The sequence below is a fragment of the Monodelphis domestica genome, chromosome 7 (assembly GCF_027887165.1).
Source record: "Monodelphis domestica isolate mMonDom1 chromosome 7, mMonDom1.pri, whole genome shotgun sequence".
Lineage (NCBI taxonomy): Eukaryota > Metazoa > Chordata > Mammalia > Didelphimorphia > Didelphidae > Monodelphis > Monodelphis domestica.
This window is the reverse complement of record NC_077233.1, coordinates 188,976,300-188,995,163: the sequence shown is the minus strand read 5'-3', so window position 1 is coordinate 188,995,163 and position 18,864 is coordinate 188,976,300. Positions and strand designations below refer to the sequence as shown.

The window sequence follows — 18,864 nt, the reverse complement described above, 5'->3', positions numbered from 1 at the left end:
CATATATTTCTTTCAAATATTTTAGAATTCATACTTTTCACAAATTGCATAAATTGATTTGCTGTTTCTTCTCAATAAGTACTAATGGTAGCTCTTACATAATGTGTCTACATGACTTCAGTTAGTGAAAGATTCCTCTTTCTAGAAAAAACTTGACATTTGCAGTATATTTAAAATAGATGTTTTGTATAACTTGAACTATTAATTGTTTTCTGTTAAATTTGAGCTGCCAATCCTTAATTATTACTTAAGCAATTTGAAGAAATAAGGATGGGATTATTATTCTTGATGATTATTTATTAAAGATAAAGAATCAAAATCTTGTTTTTTTCCTTCATTATAGGTACTCCAGGAGCAGGACACACTGACAAGCTGGGACGTTTGAAAGAACTTTGTGAGCAACATAATATGTGGCTCCATGTGGAAGGGTAAGTATAATAAACTTCTTCAAGCCCAACTTAATAGTTTGTTCCAAGGAAAGATATATCTCTTAATTTGTAATTATGCAAAACAAAATATGCAAAAGTATTCTTTCATTCCACTAGGCAAAGATATAGTTCTAATTTTATCCATCACCTGAGAAAAGTTTTGACTAAAATTCATTTTCAAAGTTTTGTCTATAGGATGAGTTATTAACCTTTTTTGTTTGTCATGGCAGTGTGATGAAGTCTTTGGACTCATCAGAATAATGTTTGTATATGCACAAAATAAAATACATAGGAGTGTAAGGGAAACTAGTTTTATTGAAATACAGGTATCAAAATATTAAAAGCAAAAGTAAAGTAAGTACATAGGCCCCAGGTGAAAAACCCTTGGTCTGAAGCTTATATAGTATCTCTTCTGTTTCTTATCCAGTTAAAAGAAATAAACTTTGACAACATTATTTAAGCAAACAACTGTACATTTGTACTTTAATAAATACATACATAATTAGTTGTTAAAATTCCTCTTTTCTTTTCCAGAGTGAATTTAGCAACTTTGGCATTAGGCTACATCTCCTCTTCAGTGCTGGTATGTTATTTTTTTACAAATTGACAAAAGAACAAAAATCATCCCCCTTAAACAGAATTTCTCATCCCTTTAAAAATTGCCATAGCCTTTTCTCTTAACCTTTTTGAATGGGGACATTTACATTTTAACCTTTGGCTCTTGGAAAAATAGTAATGAATTCTCCTCTTCTTGGCAGGCTGCAACCAAATGCGACAGTATGACCCTAACCCTGGGCCCATGGCTAGGCTTGCCAGCTGTTCCTGCAGTAACACTCTATAGGCATGAAGATCCTTCTTTGGTAAGCTTGCTTATATGGCCAGTTTTTTTAATTAATTTTTTTAAGTTTTAAATTAAAGTAAATTTTAAATTAATTTTAAAATTGAAATTTTTAAAATTACTATTTAAGTACTAGGAACTTTTAAAAATTAAAATCAAGGGGACAGCTAGATGGCTCAGTGTATAGAAAGCCAAACCTGGAGATGGGAGGTCCTGGGTTCAAGTCTAGAACTTCCTAGCTGTGTGACCCTGGGCAAGTCACTTAACCCCTATTGCTTAACTCTTACCACTCTTCTGCTTTGCAACCAATACTTAGTTATTGATTTTTTTTTAAAATTAAAATCAAGAGAATTCTTGTTTTGGTTTGTTTAGAAACAAGAACTTGTAAAGCAAGCTCCATTTAGGTTCAAAATAAAATATGCAAAGGTATTCTTTCATTTCTCTAGGCAAGAAAAATAATTTGAAAAACTTTTTTCATAAAGATGTTTCTAATTTTATTCATCACCCGACAACACAATTTTGTATTTTACTATAGGTACCATATTGATAGTGATTCTCACTAATAGTTTTTTTGTCTTTTTTCCTGTAGTCACTGGTTGCAGGACTTACTTCAAGTCAACCAGTAGAGAAACTTCGTGCCTTACCATTATGGTTATCTTTACAGTACTTGGGACTTGATGGGATTGTGGAAAGAATCAAACATGCCTCTCAATTGGTGAGTAGATGTCCTTAGGGTTAATTAAGTTTCCGAATTCTGGAACTTAATAACTGTTCCCATTTATGATGCACCTAAGCTTTTATAAAGTGCAATCTTCCCTACAAGCCTATGAAGTAAGGAGGGCAGTTAATATTATCTCTGTTTTATAAGTGGGAAATGAAGATCAGAGGAAGTGTGGGCCTTGGGCCTGAAGCCTTACTTCTCTTACTTCCAAATCTGGGGATTTTTTGCCATGCTACTTACACTAAGAATATTGTATTTCAGTCAAATGCCTTCCTTTCAGTAACTCAATTTGTGTATAGATTTACAGTATAACCAATAAGAAGGCAGATCCCTTTGTAAGCATAAGAGCATTTTAATAGATGAGAACAGATTAAAGATGCTCTTGGTGTTCATTTAAAAGCAGGGGAAAAGGGCCAAAAAATGCAACTTTTAGCTTGAAAGATATGAATATCAAAGGGAGTCCTATTCTCTCTGACTTATTGTTAAGTAGAAGATAAAAAGATTTAACTTAACAAACATGTAAGGAACAGCTAAGTAGCATGGTTGATAGAGCAGCAGGCCTAGAGTAAGAAGGACCTGTGTTCAAATTTGACCTCAGACCCTTCTAGCTGTGTGACTGAGCAAGTCACTTAATCCTAGTTGCCTAGCTCTTGCCACTCTTCTTTTAGAATTGATAGTAAAGACAGAAGATAAGGGCTTAAAAAAAAACAAAAAAACGTGTATTTAGTGCCTACTTTCTACAATGCATCTTGCTGGTCACTAGGAAGACAGAAAGGAAAACTAACACAGTTCGTGCCCTTGGAAAACTTATAACCTACCAGAGCAATCAAGCAAATTTCCTATGGGATGGCCTGTGTGAGGAAGCAAGACAATATCAAGGGACAATTGATAAGTTTAATTAGACCAAAATAAAGCATGCATAAAGGGAAGCAGTGTAAAAAAAGACTGGAAAGATAAAATGGAGCCAAATTATGGAGTTTCTTAAATGCCAAGCTAAGGAGTTGATACTTTTTATTTTGTGGGCATTGGGGTCCACTAAATGTTTTTTGAGCAGAATCATATAGTTGAGCAAGCATAATGGGAAGTAATTTTGTCAGCTTTTTGAAGGATGAGTTGAAGAAATTAGAAGACTGTTAACAAAATCCAATAATCAGAAGAAGAATAATGAGAGGCTAAACTTGAGTAGTGGTAGTGTGAGGAGAGTGGAAGAACAGTTATGAGTGAAACTATGATGATAAAATATTCAGGGATTGGCAATTAGTTAAACAAAATGGACAAAAAAAAAGTCACGCGTAATTCCAAGGTGCTTTGATGACTAGAATAGTGGTGTGCCATTAATAGGAATTGGAAAATTTGAAAGATGGGCAGATAGGGGAAGAAGGAAAATGAGCTCAGTTTTAAATGTTTGAGTTGCTGGCTAGTTATCCAGGTAAGGGATGACCAGAATCCATTTGGAAATGTGGCACTGGAGGCCAAGGGAGAATTGAGGGCTGAATGTCCAGATATGAGAGCCATCTCTAAAGAAATGAGAATTGACATTTTTGGAATGGAAGATATCTCAAGGGGAAAAATGTAAAGAGTCAAGGAGGACCTGACTATGTATTTATGTGCTACAGAATTTTCTTAGCTCCAAGTGGAAGAGCTACTTCTTCACTGGCTTTCTGAATTATTGCTTAACTGCCTTCATTATGGGACAGGACTTTCCACAGCATGAGGCCTGTAATAGGCAGGTAGGTGGCCCTGTGGATAAAGTGCCAGGCCTGGAGACAGGAAAACTCAAGTTGAAATGTGGCCTCAGACATTTACCAGCTGTGGGAAGTCACTTAGCCCTGTTTGCCTCCGTTCCTCATCTGTAAAATGATTTAGAGAAGGAAATAGCAAACCATCCAGTATCCTTGCCAAGAAAAACCCAAATGGGGTCACAAGAAGTCTGACACAATTGAAATGACTGAAAAGCAACAGGCCTCCAGCAGCAGTTTTTCAGTGATTAGGGCTAGCTTTATTTACTTCCTTCCCCCCTCCCCACCCTCCACCACCCCCACCCCCACAACCTTCCCTCATAGATGATGGTGAAAATCTAGGGTGTGACCAAGCTTTTGTGTGGTTGAGGTGGAATGAAGGACCCAGAGATTGAGGGAACTGAGAGAGGAAGGCTTTTGAGGGAATATCCACATATATTTTAAAGTCCCTTAGAATAAGGGCAGAAGACAATTAGCCAGATTTTGAGCTTTCTGGAAAGTGATGTGTTGGGTTCACTAGACAAAATAGACCACAGTCTGAGTTAAAGAATCAATATTAGTAGAATTAACTTCTAAACAGAAAAGGCTGCTAAGTGATGGCAGCAATATGAATGTCTGGAAGTTACAGTTGGGAGCAAGAAATTCTTCAACATTCCACAATTTAGCCCAATCCCAACAATCCCTACTTTCTTTTTAAATTTTTTGCTATTATGATATTTTAGAATTGGCAAGATCTTTCTGTTCTAAAGACCTTGATAGTATATACCCAGCAATGGAATCTCTTGGGGACAAAGGGAATCAACATCTTAGTCCTGGCCCTACATTTAGGAGTTTTCATCTAAGGAAAAAGGATAAGTATTTTCTTCAAAGTACCTCCTACATTTAAAATCAATTATTATTAATGATTAAATAAATCATTATTAATTATATTAATTACCCTTTATTTCTGTCCTTCCTAAGATGTAGGACCCAAACAGGTTTGAAACCATGGCTTATGAGGATTGGCATATAAAGACCTGAAGTGTTTAATGTGAAATTTAGACTAAGATGAACTGTATAATCTTGTCTTCTGGTAATTGATGCATTGTCCCATAGAAGAGACAATAGATTTGTTTTGATCGATCCAGAGGAAAGTAGGAATAGTGGGTGGCAGTTAAGAGGCTGAATTCACTTCGGGACAAGGCAGAATTATCTAGCAAATAGGGTAGACCAGGAATGCTTCTATGCTTTGTTTTGGGAAATAGTAAATTCTATGTTACTGGTAGTGTTTGAGCAGAGGTTGCATGACCGCTTGAGGTGTTAGAGAATTCCTGTTCAAGTCTTAGGTTGTACTTAATGAATTGTGTGTCCTTCTAAGAAATGTTTTCAGTTATACACTGGGTTAATTAATTATAATTAAAAAGTAATTTATATCATTAATAATTTTATTTAGTCAATAATAATTGTTTTTAAACATAGGAGGTACTTTGAGGAAAATAATTCTTTTTCCTTAGATGAAAATCTCCTAAGAAAAACCTTGAGTTCTCAGCCCTAACATAAGCATTTTTCCTTCTTCCCTCTAGGGGAGTAGCTTTTATGTGGAGTATTATTTGATAGTTTCGATTATTAAGGAAGTTGTCTTTGACAAACCTGATTAGTATTGTGGGGCAGAGTCAAGATGGTGGCTTAGCAGCAAAAGCCAAAACCACTCTGACAATCCTTTCAAACCAGTCTTTAAAAAAACACCTCAAGATGACAAGAGTCAAAAACCAACAGCAAGACTGAGTGAGGGGGCTCTCCAAGATATTGAACTCAGCTTGAAAGGTAGTCAGAGAGAGTTGACTTTCATGAGACAAGAGAGAACTGGAAGCAAAATTGCACACAGAGGAGTGCTGACCAACTACCACCACCTACTGTGCCAGGCTCCATGATTGGGCATAGGGTAACCTCAGTATAAGGCCCTGGCACCACCTTGCAGTGAGATCCAGAAGTCCATAGAACTGGGCCCTTTCAAGCCTGCACTATGGTGAAGACCAAACACCAGGGGGAAATAGCTCACACTGCCAAACCCTCCAAGCCACCTGCAGAGGAGACAGAAGCAGCAAGTAACCTTTCAGAATTCCCAGTCCACAGGCAAAAAAAAAAAAGGCTGGGAAAATGAGCAAAGAGCAAAAGAAACACTTAATGCTGAAAAAATTTTATGGGGACAAGAAACAAGCACAGAATCAACAGGGAATTGTGAGAGCCAAGCAACCACAAACAAAACTTAAAAAAAAAAAAAAAACCTAGAACTTCATCTCAAGCTCTGGAAGAACTCAAAAGGGAATTAAAAAATCAAATGAGACAGATCGAAGAAAATTGGGGAAAAGAAAGTAATGCAAAAAGAAAATAACAACTTAAAAAGCAAAATCGGTCAACTAGAAAAAGAGGTATGAAAATCTAATGAGGGAGTTTCTTTAAAACAGAATTGTGACCTACTGGAAAAAAGAGGCCCCCCCCCAAAAAAAAATCCAGTGAAGAAATAAGTATCTTGAAAAGTAGAATGGACCAAATGGAAAAAAGGAGGATCAAAAGGTCATGAATTGGGCATCACTGGTCTAGGTGAAATGGATGCATATTTTTAAAAATATAAATTATCTAGATTAACTAAAGAGGAAATAGAACACTTAAATAATCCCATCTCAGAAAAAGAAATTGAAAAAGCCATCAATGAACTCTCCAAGAAAAAATCCCCAGGGTCAGATGGATTCACAAGTGAATTCTATCAAACATTTAAGGAACAATTAATCCCAATACTCTATTAACTATTTGGCAAAATAAGCAAAGGAGTCCTACCAAATTCTTTTTGTAACACAAATATGGTACTGATACCTAAGCCAGAAAGAAGAAAAAAAAATAGAGAAAGAAAATTACAGACCAATTTTCTTACTGAAAATTGATGCAAAAATCTTATACTATCCAAGAGACTACAGCAGTATGTCACAAGGATTATTCACTATGACCAAGTGGGATTTTTACACCAGGAATGCAAGACTGGTTTAATATTAGGAAAATCATCAGCATAATTGACCTTATCAATAATCAAGCTAATAAAAATCACATGGTTATCTCATTAGACATAGAAAAAGAATTTGACAAAATACAATGCCCATTCTTATTGAAAACATTAGAAAACATAGGAATAAAAGGGCCTTTCCTTAAAGTAATAAGTAGTATTTATTTTAAACCATCAGCAAGTATCATCTGCACTGGGGATAAGTTAGAAGCCTTCCTAATAAGATCAAGAATAAACCAATATAAGATTTAAATTTAGGGTTTTGTGACTAAATATGAAAATTATAAAATAATATTGTGGTCCCCGATTTTAAAATATTATAGCTTAAGTCAAAATGAGTTTTAGCAGCTTTTATTTACAAAGAGATGGAAAAAGTGAAAGTGTAAAATGTTAAGAGACCGATTCCTAACAGTCCTACCGGGCCTGGTCTGGTGAAGTCCAGCTCAGCCCTAGTAGGAGCTTCCCCTGGTCCCTATCTCCATATGGATTTCCCAGTAATCCTCAGCCAGAAGTCTCCATGGTGTTTTCAGCCAAGTTCCACCAATGCAGCCTCCTCCAAAGCCAAGACAGGAACCTCAGCCAATCTCTCCAAATGCCAGGAAAGGAATGGTCTCCCAGACCATGTTGGTCTCTTTTTATACTCTTTTTTCCATGTCACTTCCTGCTCTCTTCCTCTTCACAGAAATCAATTGCTGTCTTTTGATTTGCCTAGTACTGTAGCAGGTGGGGGTAGGGGGTGGGCAGTGGCCTTTGGAGGTATGCTCTTACTCTAGTAAGTGACTTGTGAACTCTCATATTTAATAATAAGTAGGGGCACTTTAAGTTCTTGATTTGATTAGCTAAAAATAGACAAGGGGAGAGTTAATACTATCTTCAAACCAAGGATACCTATTTTTACCACTATTACTTAATATTATACTAGAAATACTAGCTTTAGCAATTAGAGAAGAAAAAGAAATTGAAGGAATTAAAGTAGGCAGTAAGGAAACTAAACTATCACTCTTTGCAGAAGATATGATAATATACTTAGAGAATCCTAGAAAAAAAAAACAACTAAAAACTAGTTGAAATATTAACTTTAGCAAAGTTTCAGGATACAAATTAAATCCACATAAATAATCAGCATTTTTATATATTCCCAACAAAACTCAGTAGCACAAGTTAGAAAGGGAAACTACATTTAAAATCATTCTGGACAATATAAAATATTTGGGAAAATATATGCCAAGATAAACTCAGGAATTCTATGAACACAATTAGAAAACACTTTTCACACAAATAAAACTAGATCTGAACAATTGGAAAAAAACATTAATTGCTCATGGGTAGACCAAGCTAATATAATAAAAATTACAATCCTGCCTAAATTAATTTACTTCTTCAGTCCATATCTATCAAACAACTAAAAATAACTTTTCTAGAACTAGAAAAAACTATAACAAAATTCATCTGAAAGAAGAAAAAGTCGAGATATCAAGGGGAAAAAATGTGAAGGATGGTGGCCTAGCAGTACCAGATCTTAAACTGTACTATACAGCAATAATCATCAAAACAATCTGGTACTGGCTAAGAAATAGAAAGGGTAGATTGATGGAATGGACTAGGACTAGGGCTAAATGATTTTAGCAGTCTAATGTTTGCTAAACTCAAAGATCTCAGCTTTGGGGATGAACTCACTATTTGACAAAAACTGCTGGGAAAATTGGAAAACCGTATGACAAAAATTAGGTTTAGATCAATATCTCATATCCCTATACCAAAATATGGTCAAAATGGGTATATGATTTAAACATAAAGAGTAATATTATAAGTAAATTAGGGGAAAGTAGAATAGTATACCTGTCAGGTCTATGGAGAAGATGAAGAATTTATGGCCAAATAAGAGATAGAGAACATTACAAAATGTAAAATGAATAATTTTGAGTATAATAAATTTAAAAGTTTTGTATAAACAAAACCAATGTAACCAAGCTTATAAGGGAAGCAACAAACTGAGGGGTGGAGAGGGGGGTTTGTAACATTTCTCTGATAAAGGTCTCATTTTTCAAATATATAAAGAACTAAGTCAAATTTATAAGAATCCAAGTCATTCCCCAATTGATAAATGGTCAAAGGATATGAATAGGCAGTTTTCAGATGAAGAAATCAAAGCTATCAATTAGATAGATATGATATCGATTAGAACATATATTCTAAATCCCTCTGGATTAGAGAAATGCAAATTAAAACAACTCTGAGGTACCACTTCATACCTATCAGATTGGCCTATTTGACAGTAAAGGAAAATAATAAATGTTGAAGGGAATGTGACAAAATTGGACCACTGGTGGAATTGTGAAGTAATCCAACCATTCTGGAAGGCAATTTGGAATTATGCCAAAGGGGCTGTACAAGAATGTATATCTTTTGTTCAGTTGTACCACTATTAGGTCTGTATCCCAAAGAGATAGGGAAAAAAATGGGAAAAACCTGTTGGTACAAAAATATTTATAGCTGCATTTTTTGTGGTGACAAAGAATTGGAAATTAAAAAGATGTCCTTCAATTGAGGAATGACTGAACAAATGTGGTATATGCTGGTGATGGAATACTATTGTGCTATGAGGACTGATGAACCAGATGATTTCAGAAAGAACTGGAAACACACATCAACTGATGTAGAGTGAAATAAGCATAACCAGGAGATGATTATACACAGTAACTGAAATTTTGTGGAATGATCAAATGTGATAGACATTGCTACTAAAAATAATATAATGATTCAGGACAATTCTGAGGGACTTATGTTTATTTTATTATGATTATTTTAAAATTTTCCATGGTTACATAATTCATGTTCTCTCCCTCCCTTCATTCTTTTCCCCTCTCAGAGTTGACAAGCAATTCCACTGGGTTATATATGTATAATCACTCAAATCCATTTTTAAATTATTTATTTGAATTTTAGAATTTCTGAGGGACTTATGAAAAAGAATGCTATCCATCTCTAGAGAAAGATTGTTGGAATAGAAATGAAGATGACCACATATGATATAACATTTTTTATTTGGGTATATGATTTGGGGTTTTGGCACTTACAAAAATGAATAATAAGGAAATGTTTTGCATGATAATACATGTATAACCCAGAAAAAAACTGATTAGTATAGAAAAACTACATCTCTTAGTGTTTTCATATTGTTGTGACAGTAGTCCTTTGTTTTGTGATGTGATAGTTTCTTCATATGTTAGAGAAATAATTGTTAGACTTAACAGTTTATTTACTTTTTCAACCCACTACTTTAAAAAAAAGTTTGCCCTCTGATAGCATATAAAAGTAAAACAGTTCTAAATTGGAAGACCTTTTCATAGAGACCATTTACAGATATTGGTTAGCATGATGTCATAATTTTGTGCATTTGGGGAATGTGCAGACATTCAGTAGAGAGCTTTCCTCCCATTAGACAGGAGGAAATGATAAAATGATGATGATGTCATTAGCAGCTGTTAGGGGTAAAATTTGGGGTTGAAACTGATTATATTAGTGGTCTCCAGGGATTTAAATTCAATCCCAATGAAATACTCAAGTCAGTATAGGATTTTATGGTGGTTTATTTACAATAGAAGGAAGAATTAAGAAGAAGGAGAAGAGGGAAAGGGTATAAGATTTTCTCCAGCCTGGCCTAAGCCAAGGGAAGTTCAGAGGCCTCCTCCAAGATGAGGGACCTCCTCAGAGGATAGTGCCTTCAGAAGGTCAAGGAAAAGGGGAGTCAGCCTTATCACTCACCAAGGTCCTTCAGGGAAACTACCTCACCTAAACCTTGCTGGGAGAGCTCCTCCCAGTAAACTCCACCGCCAAAAGCTCCCAAGGCCGCCGAGTGAGCGACTCTCAGGAAGTGATGTGAATTATATAGGCAGTTCATTACATCACTTACTGTGACTCACATGTACCAATGTTGACTTAAGCTTGGCTTAGGACAGCCCAGGGGGTCAGTCAGTTGTTTCTGATTTGTCACTTGCTATCACATGTCGGTCATAGGCCATCCTCTTCACGGTTAATAAGACATTCCTAGAATGTATAGAATGCTAGAATTCTAAAGACTAAGCAGGGTGGAGTAAATCTAAAATTCATACCACCAAACCCCTAAGGTCACCCACAACTAAAGCACATCCTTGAAAGCAAAAACTAAGACCGAGGTTTAAATATTTATGAGAGCCAATGCCCTAATTGCTAATTTAATTGAGTATTGTTAAATGCTGACCACATTACATTTGTGTTCAGGGAGTACTCAATAAATGTTTGTTGAATGAATAGAGCCTAGTTAATAACTTTAGGCTTAGCCTAAACTGGATATGTATTTTCCAAGCTTCTTAAGGCTATTTAAAAGTGAATATGAGAAAATAAAATCCTTTAAAAGGCAGTGTGCCCCAGTAAGTTAAAAATTCAAATGAGTAATTTTCAAAAGAAGAAATCTAAGCTGTCAATAACAATATGAAAATGTACCAAATCACTGATGGAGAAATGTATATTTAAAACAGTGTTTAATGGGCAGCTAGGAGGCTCGGTGGATGAAGAGTCAATCCTGGAGATAGGTTCAAATCTGTCCTTAGATACTTTGCCTTATCACTCTTCTGCTGTAGAACCAATACTTAGTATTGCTTCTAAGAAAATAAGGTAAATATTATTTAAAACCAAACAAAAAACTCTTAGATTCTATCTCATACCAACCAGATTATCAAAGATAACCAAATAAAAAGGAATATGACAGTTGTTAGACTATAGGAAAAACAGATGCACTGTTGGTAGAGTTTTCAGTTGGTATGGCTTTTCTGATGCAAAGTAAACAATAAAAACACTCCAATATACACAGCGAATATAACAATATGGAAACAATCACACACCAAAAATCAAAAGTGAGAATAAAGCTCAAGCAATACTTGAATTGGAGAGAGATGACAGGATGTCCTCCAACCCACTACCTCATAGAGGTGGGAGGTCCATAGATGTTACACATTGCATATATTTTCAAGACTTTTCCGATCTATTTATCAGTTGTGCTTAGTTTTTACTATTTTGGATTGCTTTCTGAAAGAAGAAGTGGGCAAAGTACTTGAGATAATTGTGATAATGTAAGAAATAGGAAATAAAGTTCTACATAATAGAATTCTACAATTCCATGAATAATTCAATTTTTCTGTCTTTACTATGTATATTTAGTGCTCATTTGGCCATTGTCAAATTCAGAACAACAACAACAACAAAAAATTCAAAATAATAAAACAGCCTGATGGAATAAAGAAAGTACTACATTTAGAATCAAGAGACTCAAGCCAGGAGTTGCTGATACCCTTATCCTGGAGGAAAGGATCCTGGTTCATATACCTAGAGAGACCACTTCTACTTTGTGCTTCTATTAGCAAAGCTTTCCACTTATCTGCAAACTAAAGATATTTGCATGGTCTCTTTTCACAGAGTTATAACTGTAAAACTTACTGGTTGGTGTATTCATAGCACTGCCAGGTTATTGTATAGGAGCTTGCAGAGACAAATTAGACATAATACCTTCTTGCAGTGAGTTTATAATCTAGTTAAGATAAAATTTACAAAGTTTACACATAAAAATTACACATAATAAAATGACAAGGAGAAATAGTCCAAAATAAGAGATACTAGATTCAAAATAGAAAATATGGAGGACTGGACAGATTGGGGTACCATTCAGACTTTTTATTGTAAGAGAGGGAGTGTGTGGACTTTCATACAAATGCACTCTTTCTTCAGAAAACAATTTGAGCTCAGAGTTTTAATTCTTTCAATAAGCCAAGCAAACATGTATTGAACACTTATTGCACATAAGACAACCACACTGTTTTTGATTATTATCAGATGGGATGGACATGCAGACACTGGTGTGATGGACAGAACATTGTCCTGAAAATTTGGAGAGCCAGTTTCTAGCCCTGGTTACTGACTTGCTCGGTAACTTTGGACATGTTTTCCCTCTCAAAGTCAGTTTTCTTTTCTGTAAAATGATAGGAGTTGAATTACATGAGCCCTTCCAATTCTCTTGCTCTATGACTTTACCACTTCTCTTTAATTTAAGAGTCCCTTGAAATGGATTGCCTTGAGGGGTGGTGAACCTCCCTTGTTAGAGTTCTTCAAGCAGAAACTAGCTATTTGTTGGGCTTGTTACAGGATTTTTTTCAGATGTTGGTTGACTTGAATATGTTAAATTCTTTGCCAACTCTCAAATTCTGAATAATTATTTGTATCCAAAGGCACTTGTACTGACCTTGGAGAAATGATGGTAAAAACTAGCCATTGATACTTTTAAAAAGGTAACTGCATTGAGCGAGTACTTTGCCATTGGAAGTCTATCAAAGATATCTTTAAAGGCTTTCATTAGAAATCTTAGATGGTATTTATTATGTACACACTACTCATCTTTCTTATTAGATAAAGAATACACATACACACATGTGCACACACATTAATCTTTTTGTTCCCTGTCCAGTCTACTACAATGCCTTGTATATTGATTTTTGTAGTATTAAATATGACTTCTGACTCTTATCTCTCTCCTTAGAATTATCTTTTTAACTTGAGTGAATCAATGTCAGTTTTTTATTATCATGCAAAACACACTTCCATTTGGGCATTATTGTAAGAGCACACTTATACAAACCAAAACCCCAAAATAAAATGGTAAATCACTGATGTGAGAGATAATATGCTTTGATATGTATCCATCGAACTCCCAACAGTTCTTTCTCTGGAAGTGGATAACATTCCCCATCATAAGTCCTTCAGAATTGTCCCAGATCATTGCTTTGCTTAAAGTAGCCAAGTTTTTACAATTGACCCTTCTACAATATTGCTGTTACTTTGTACATTGTTCTCCCATTTGTGCTTATTTCACTCTGCATCAGTTCATGCAAATCTTTCTAGCTTTTTCTGAAACCATCTTGCTTATCATTTCTTATAGCAAGTGTCAGTTTTAACCAAAATTAAAATAAATAGATACATGGATGGATGGAAGAAGAAAATTTAGCCTCTGGGACTGATAGACAACCATATTTACAAATTACCAAGTATTGGGTAACTTTATTAGATTCAAAGTCTTGTTTTACTTTGATGGCATAAATGGAACACAAACAAATGCCTCAAGTTGGAGATCTAGATAAGTTCATCAGTTTGTAACAAACTCTTATAAAAATGATTTCTTACATGTTATTTCATATTGCTGAATTCATACAATCATCTTGTTTGCAGAGTCAAAGGTTGCTGGAAAGCTTGAAGAAATTGGACTTCATCAAAACTTCGGTATTAAAATATTTTTATGTCAAGCATGGCATTAATATAGTACATTAAGTTTCAGTAATATTGATTACTTTTATCCCTATTTTGATGCATTTTAAAGAGGCTCTTCTGATACTTACAAATCTTGTTTCTTATGATAGGATCATGTATGCAATTTATGACATAATAAGGTGGATTTATTGAAGCCTAGCAGTTCTAACTATACAGTTAAATGCTCTTCTAAAAAGCCTATTATGGCTTAATTCTATTTAATATTGTAGTTGAATAGTTTTTAAAATAAAATTCAGCCACAAGAGGAACTTATAAATATTATACCTATAGTTTAGAAGACATATTCAAGGGGGCAGCTAGGTGGCTCAGTAGATAGAAAGCCAGGTCTGGAGTTGAGAGGTCCTGGGTTCAAATCTGGCCTTACTTCCTGGCTGTGTGACCCTGGGCAAGTCACTTAATTCCCATTGCCTAGCCCCTACCACTCTCCTGCCTATGAACTAATAGTATTGATTCTAAGACCAGAAGGTAGGAGTTTAAAAAAAGAGAAAGAAAACATAGTCAAAGAAAATCTCTAGGAGAAAAAGCATTTTTTTCTAGCAGAACTCTTCATTTTCTTGGGTCAGCTAGGTGGCTCAGTGGAAGACTTGGGTTCAAATCCAACAGTAGACACTTCCTTGTTGTGTGATCCTGGGCAAGCCACCCAATTGCCTAACCCCTGCTAGAATTGTTACTAAGATAGAAAATAACAGTTTAAAAAAAAACACAAAACTTCAAAATCTCAACTTTAAACTTTTTCCTTCTTTCATCATTTCCTTTTAAAATAGAGTAAGAAGGATAAAAGTGAGCATTTAATTCCTGTGATAGTTTTCCTAAAGTAGCAAAAACTTCTCTGAAGGTAGTTTTATAAGAGGCTTTGCTTCTAATTTGACCTGTTTTATATTTTTTAAGATCTCTTTGACTTAAGTTTATTTGGGATTTTTTTTTTTTAGTTTAGTTCAAAATTTAGTAAATGAGGGTAGTTCATTCCAGTTTTTAGTTCACACTGAAATTCAAGCCATAGTAAGTAACCCCAGGATGTGTTAGACACACACACTCTCTCTCTCTCTCTCTCTCTCTCTCTCTCTCTCTCTCTCTCTCTCTCTCTCTCTCTCTCTCTCTCTCTCTCTCTCTCTCTCCTCTCCCTCTCTCCCTCCTTCCCTCCTCCCTCCCTCCCTCCCTCCCTCTCTCTCTCTCTCTCCCTCCCTCCCTCCCTCCCCCTGAATTGGGATCAAGGAATTAGTAGCTGAGTGGGCAGGAGCTTGAATCTCTCTCCACTTCTCCTACATGCCTTTTTTCTTTTTGTCTTTCTTCCCACCTTTACTTTTCCCTTTCCAACCTAGAAAGCCTTTCAAAAAAGTTCCAAGAAACTGTCCATATCAGACCCAGCAAATAGGTGGACTTCATAGGCCATTTTGTAGCTCTTGTTTTAAAGTTTGCAAAGGCCAGTTCTAAGATGTCTTCCATCACTTTTATCCCTATGTAGCCTTTCTGAAATGCTTCCAGCATTGTAGTAGTTTTATATTTACAACTTCCTCTGCTTTACAGTGGTTGCTTCTATATTTCAGTACCATAGTATGGGAATTAATTACTTGGGATGAATCATCCTTCAAACTAGTCTCACAGACCTAAAATAGCTTGTTATTTACAAGATGAGTTGTTTCTATACAGTCTTAGGGTAACTTTAATAAAAAATTGCCATCTGTTAATAGTGTAATTAGCCAGTCCACATCAAAATGCTAGAGTAATGGTACATTTTCATGTTCATGTTTTAAAAAATGCAAATATTAGACTTTGGATACACATAGCAGTTTGTTTTTTTCTCAGTACCATCATTAAGGGCCAAATCCTTCTGGAAGGTGAACTTGTAGAAGAGAGATGACTCTTTTAATTTTAGAATGTGCCTTTTTTCTTATAAACGTGTTTTTTAAAGGAGCCTAAATCATACATGCCTGGATCTACATAAGTTCTAAATCCTAAAACCACAATCTCCTTTAAGCATTGCCACCTTTTTGTTTCTTATGTCCTTTGTGGCCCTCTGCTTGCTCCTTTGTTTCAAAATTATCTTGAATTATGTGGGTGAATATCTGTATTTTATTTTGTCTTTTTTAAAATCTCTTCCTGGTTTTCATTACACTTGAGTGAAAAATTAACATTTGAGATTGAAATTAAGCAGACTATATGTGAAAATTCAGAGATCAAGCATGTGGAAAATGTATAGAATATAGTGACTTTGAAGAATATAGCAAAACCACCATTTTTATTTTCCATTCATTAGATAATAAGGTAGATCAAACCTAGAAACTTGTTTCTCTTAGAACCTTTTGTTAAGTGAAATGGTTGCTTCTTCAGTCGGTTGTGTAAAGCAAAATATTTCAGTCTTTATGTATAGTTTTTATATCTTGCTTGATAATGTTACATTTGGTTTTGAAGGTGGAAGATGAACTCACCTCTCCAGTGGTAGTTTTCAAATTTTCCAAGGACCTTTCAAGCTTGGGTGAGTAGCTTAGAGAGTAAGTTAGTGTGAGCAACTTTGAATCACCAAAGTATATTAACTAACCCACTTAAATCCTTAGCCATAATTTATGTGAGAATCTCATCTTCATGATAACTCCATCCCAACAACCCTAGTGTTCTGCAGTTCTTCATTGATCTAGCTACCATAATTTACCCAGAGTGCTGCTAGGTACCAGCAGACACCTAAGAAATGCTCATTATCTAACTGATAAAATTACATAACACTGTAAGACTTCTCTCTGTAATTTCTTGAAAGAATATGCCTCTATAATGCAATGCTAGCCCTTGCCCATCTATCTGAGAGTTGTTACTAAGATAGAAAGTATGGGTTTAAAATATACAAATATGTATGGAACCTTAATTAACTACAGTTGTTGGATCTGAAGTTACTGTGACATCAGCTTCATCTTTCAGTTTGTTGGAAAAATTGTAATATTCCTGGGAGTGACTATTCTTTCTACATTTCAGGATCAGATAAAGCAGTGCATGGAGGAATAGGGCCCACCATGCAGCCCCAGACAACTAGCCAGGAAAGAGACATCTGTGATACTTTTAACCAGTGGGTAAGAGAGAATGAATGAAACATTTATTAAGTGTTTACAGTGTGCAAAACATTGTGCTAAGTGCTAGGACTACCCAGAAAAATGTAAGTCCTTGCTCTTGAGCAACTTGCATTCCACTGGAGGGACTTTGTTTTGTTTATCTCTGTCCATTTGGCAGTTTGGGGCATTTAGTGGTAGTGCACCAGGAAGAACACTGGACCTAGAGTCAGGAGGATCCGAGTTTAAATACAACCTAGACAGTGTGACCCTCTGTGAGCCACTTATCCTCAGTATCCTCATCTGTAAAATGGGGATAATAATAGTACCTTCCTCCTGAGGATGTTGTGAGGATTCAAAGAAATATTTTATAAAAGCACTTAGCACAGTTCCTAGAACGTGATGGGCAATATACATAGAAATGCTTCTTCCCTTTCTTCCCCTTTCCCATGTCAGGAATTTGCATTTGTAGCCATAAACTACTTACCACAGCAATATTGACATACTATATAAAAGCTGTTTTTAACCACTAACTCAGACATGGTATCAAATCAGATCACTTCTCCATCTTCTGCCTCAGTTTTCCTTTATGTCAGCTGAGGTCTACTTGAATAAGCTCTTAAACACACAAAGTGTTAGACTAGTAATAATACTGTCTGATTTTTTAAAAAGATAAGCACTCCCTCAATAAACAGATGAGATGATGGTAACAATAATAATAATAGTCGTCTCTGAGATGCAACATGTGTGTCTGCATAGCTGTAGGAATCAAACTTCATAGATGAAGTTGCAGGGGGGAGGGGTCATTTTGATTTTGATCACCAACCACCAAGTGTTTTCCTTCACCCTGGGAAAGATAGATGTGCTCCAAAACAAGTAGTCCTCCCATCTCGTGATTGTAGAGACCTTCTCTGATGCACTAACGGGGATTGGAGAGCTCTACCTCTGGAATGAGCTGGGAGGAAAGGGCTGGAGGGCTTCCCGCAGCCCCTTCACCTGCTTGTTTCCATCAGCTTGGTGAGCAGCTGGCACAGCTGGTTCCTGCTGGTGGGGTCGATGTCGTGGAACTGGAAGATGAGGGCACGTGTGTACGGTTTAGCCCACTCATGACATCAGCAGGTAATTGCTGCCACTGAATTCTGGTTGTGTAGGGGCTTTTGGCCTATTAAAGAAATAATGAGAGTTCATGGTTAATGTGTAGGCTGCCAGTTGGATAAACATTCCTTTTCCCTTCATCAGGAATGAGTTTATTTTTTCCCCTTCTTCCTTCTTAAGCAAGGCTTTGCTTTCTCTCACCCCCAGGGCCTAACACAGGTTTCTTCTCAGAGAAGGTACTTAATCAGTGTTTGATGGATTTAATTGTTGGATTTTTCTTTGACTTTGGATCTAACCTTTTAAGTCACTTTTCCATCTATCAAGTACAACACTTAGATGTTTATGATTTAAATGTTTTGTTTTCTGACAGACAAATCAGGAAGCAACAAAAAATATTGAGTTGATATTATAATTGTTCTGGGTTTTTATCTTAAGATTTGAACACTTTTTAGTGAGGAGGAATAATTCAAACAGATTCTTGAGAATAAGAAAAGTCATTTTTCATTTGCCCCCAAAAGAACAAGAGCACGTCATCAGATACATTTGGTTTCGCTGTGTCTTTTTCTTTGTTTCTATTGATTATCGTACGTAACTCAGAACAACAATGTATATACAAGTAACTAACAC

General features: G+C 35.6%; 1 protein-coding gene across 1 annotated transcript in view; it reads left to right on the top strand.

The window, feature by feature from the left end:
- Positions 1-18,864, top strand: part of PDXDC1 (pyridoxal dependent decarboxylase domain containing 1) — a 76,341-nt gene that overhangs the window by 49,630 nt on the left and 7,847 nt on the right. Inside the window, exons 9-16 of the mRNA XM_001375036.5 lie at positions 344-428; positions 963-1,011; positions 1,187-1,288; positions 1,856-1,981; positions 14,012-14,062; positions 16,520-16,583; positions 17,072-17,166; positions 18,156-18,261. Of these exons, the coding sequence (XP_001375073.3) occupies positions 344-428; positions 963-1,011; positions 1,187-1,288; positions 1,856-1,981; positions 14,012-14,062; positions 16,520-16,583; positions 17,072-17,166; positions 18,156-18,261 (678 nt within the window). The remainder of the gene's footprint in view (positions 1-343; positions 429-962; positions 1,012-1,186; positions 1,289-1,855; positions 1,982-14,011; positions 14,063-16,519; positions 16,584-17,071; positions 17,167-18,155; positions 18,262-18,864) is intronic.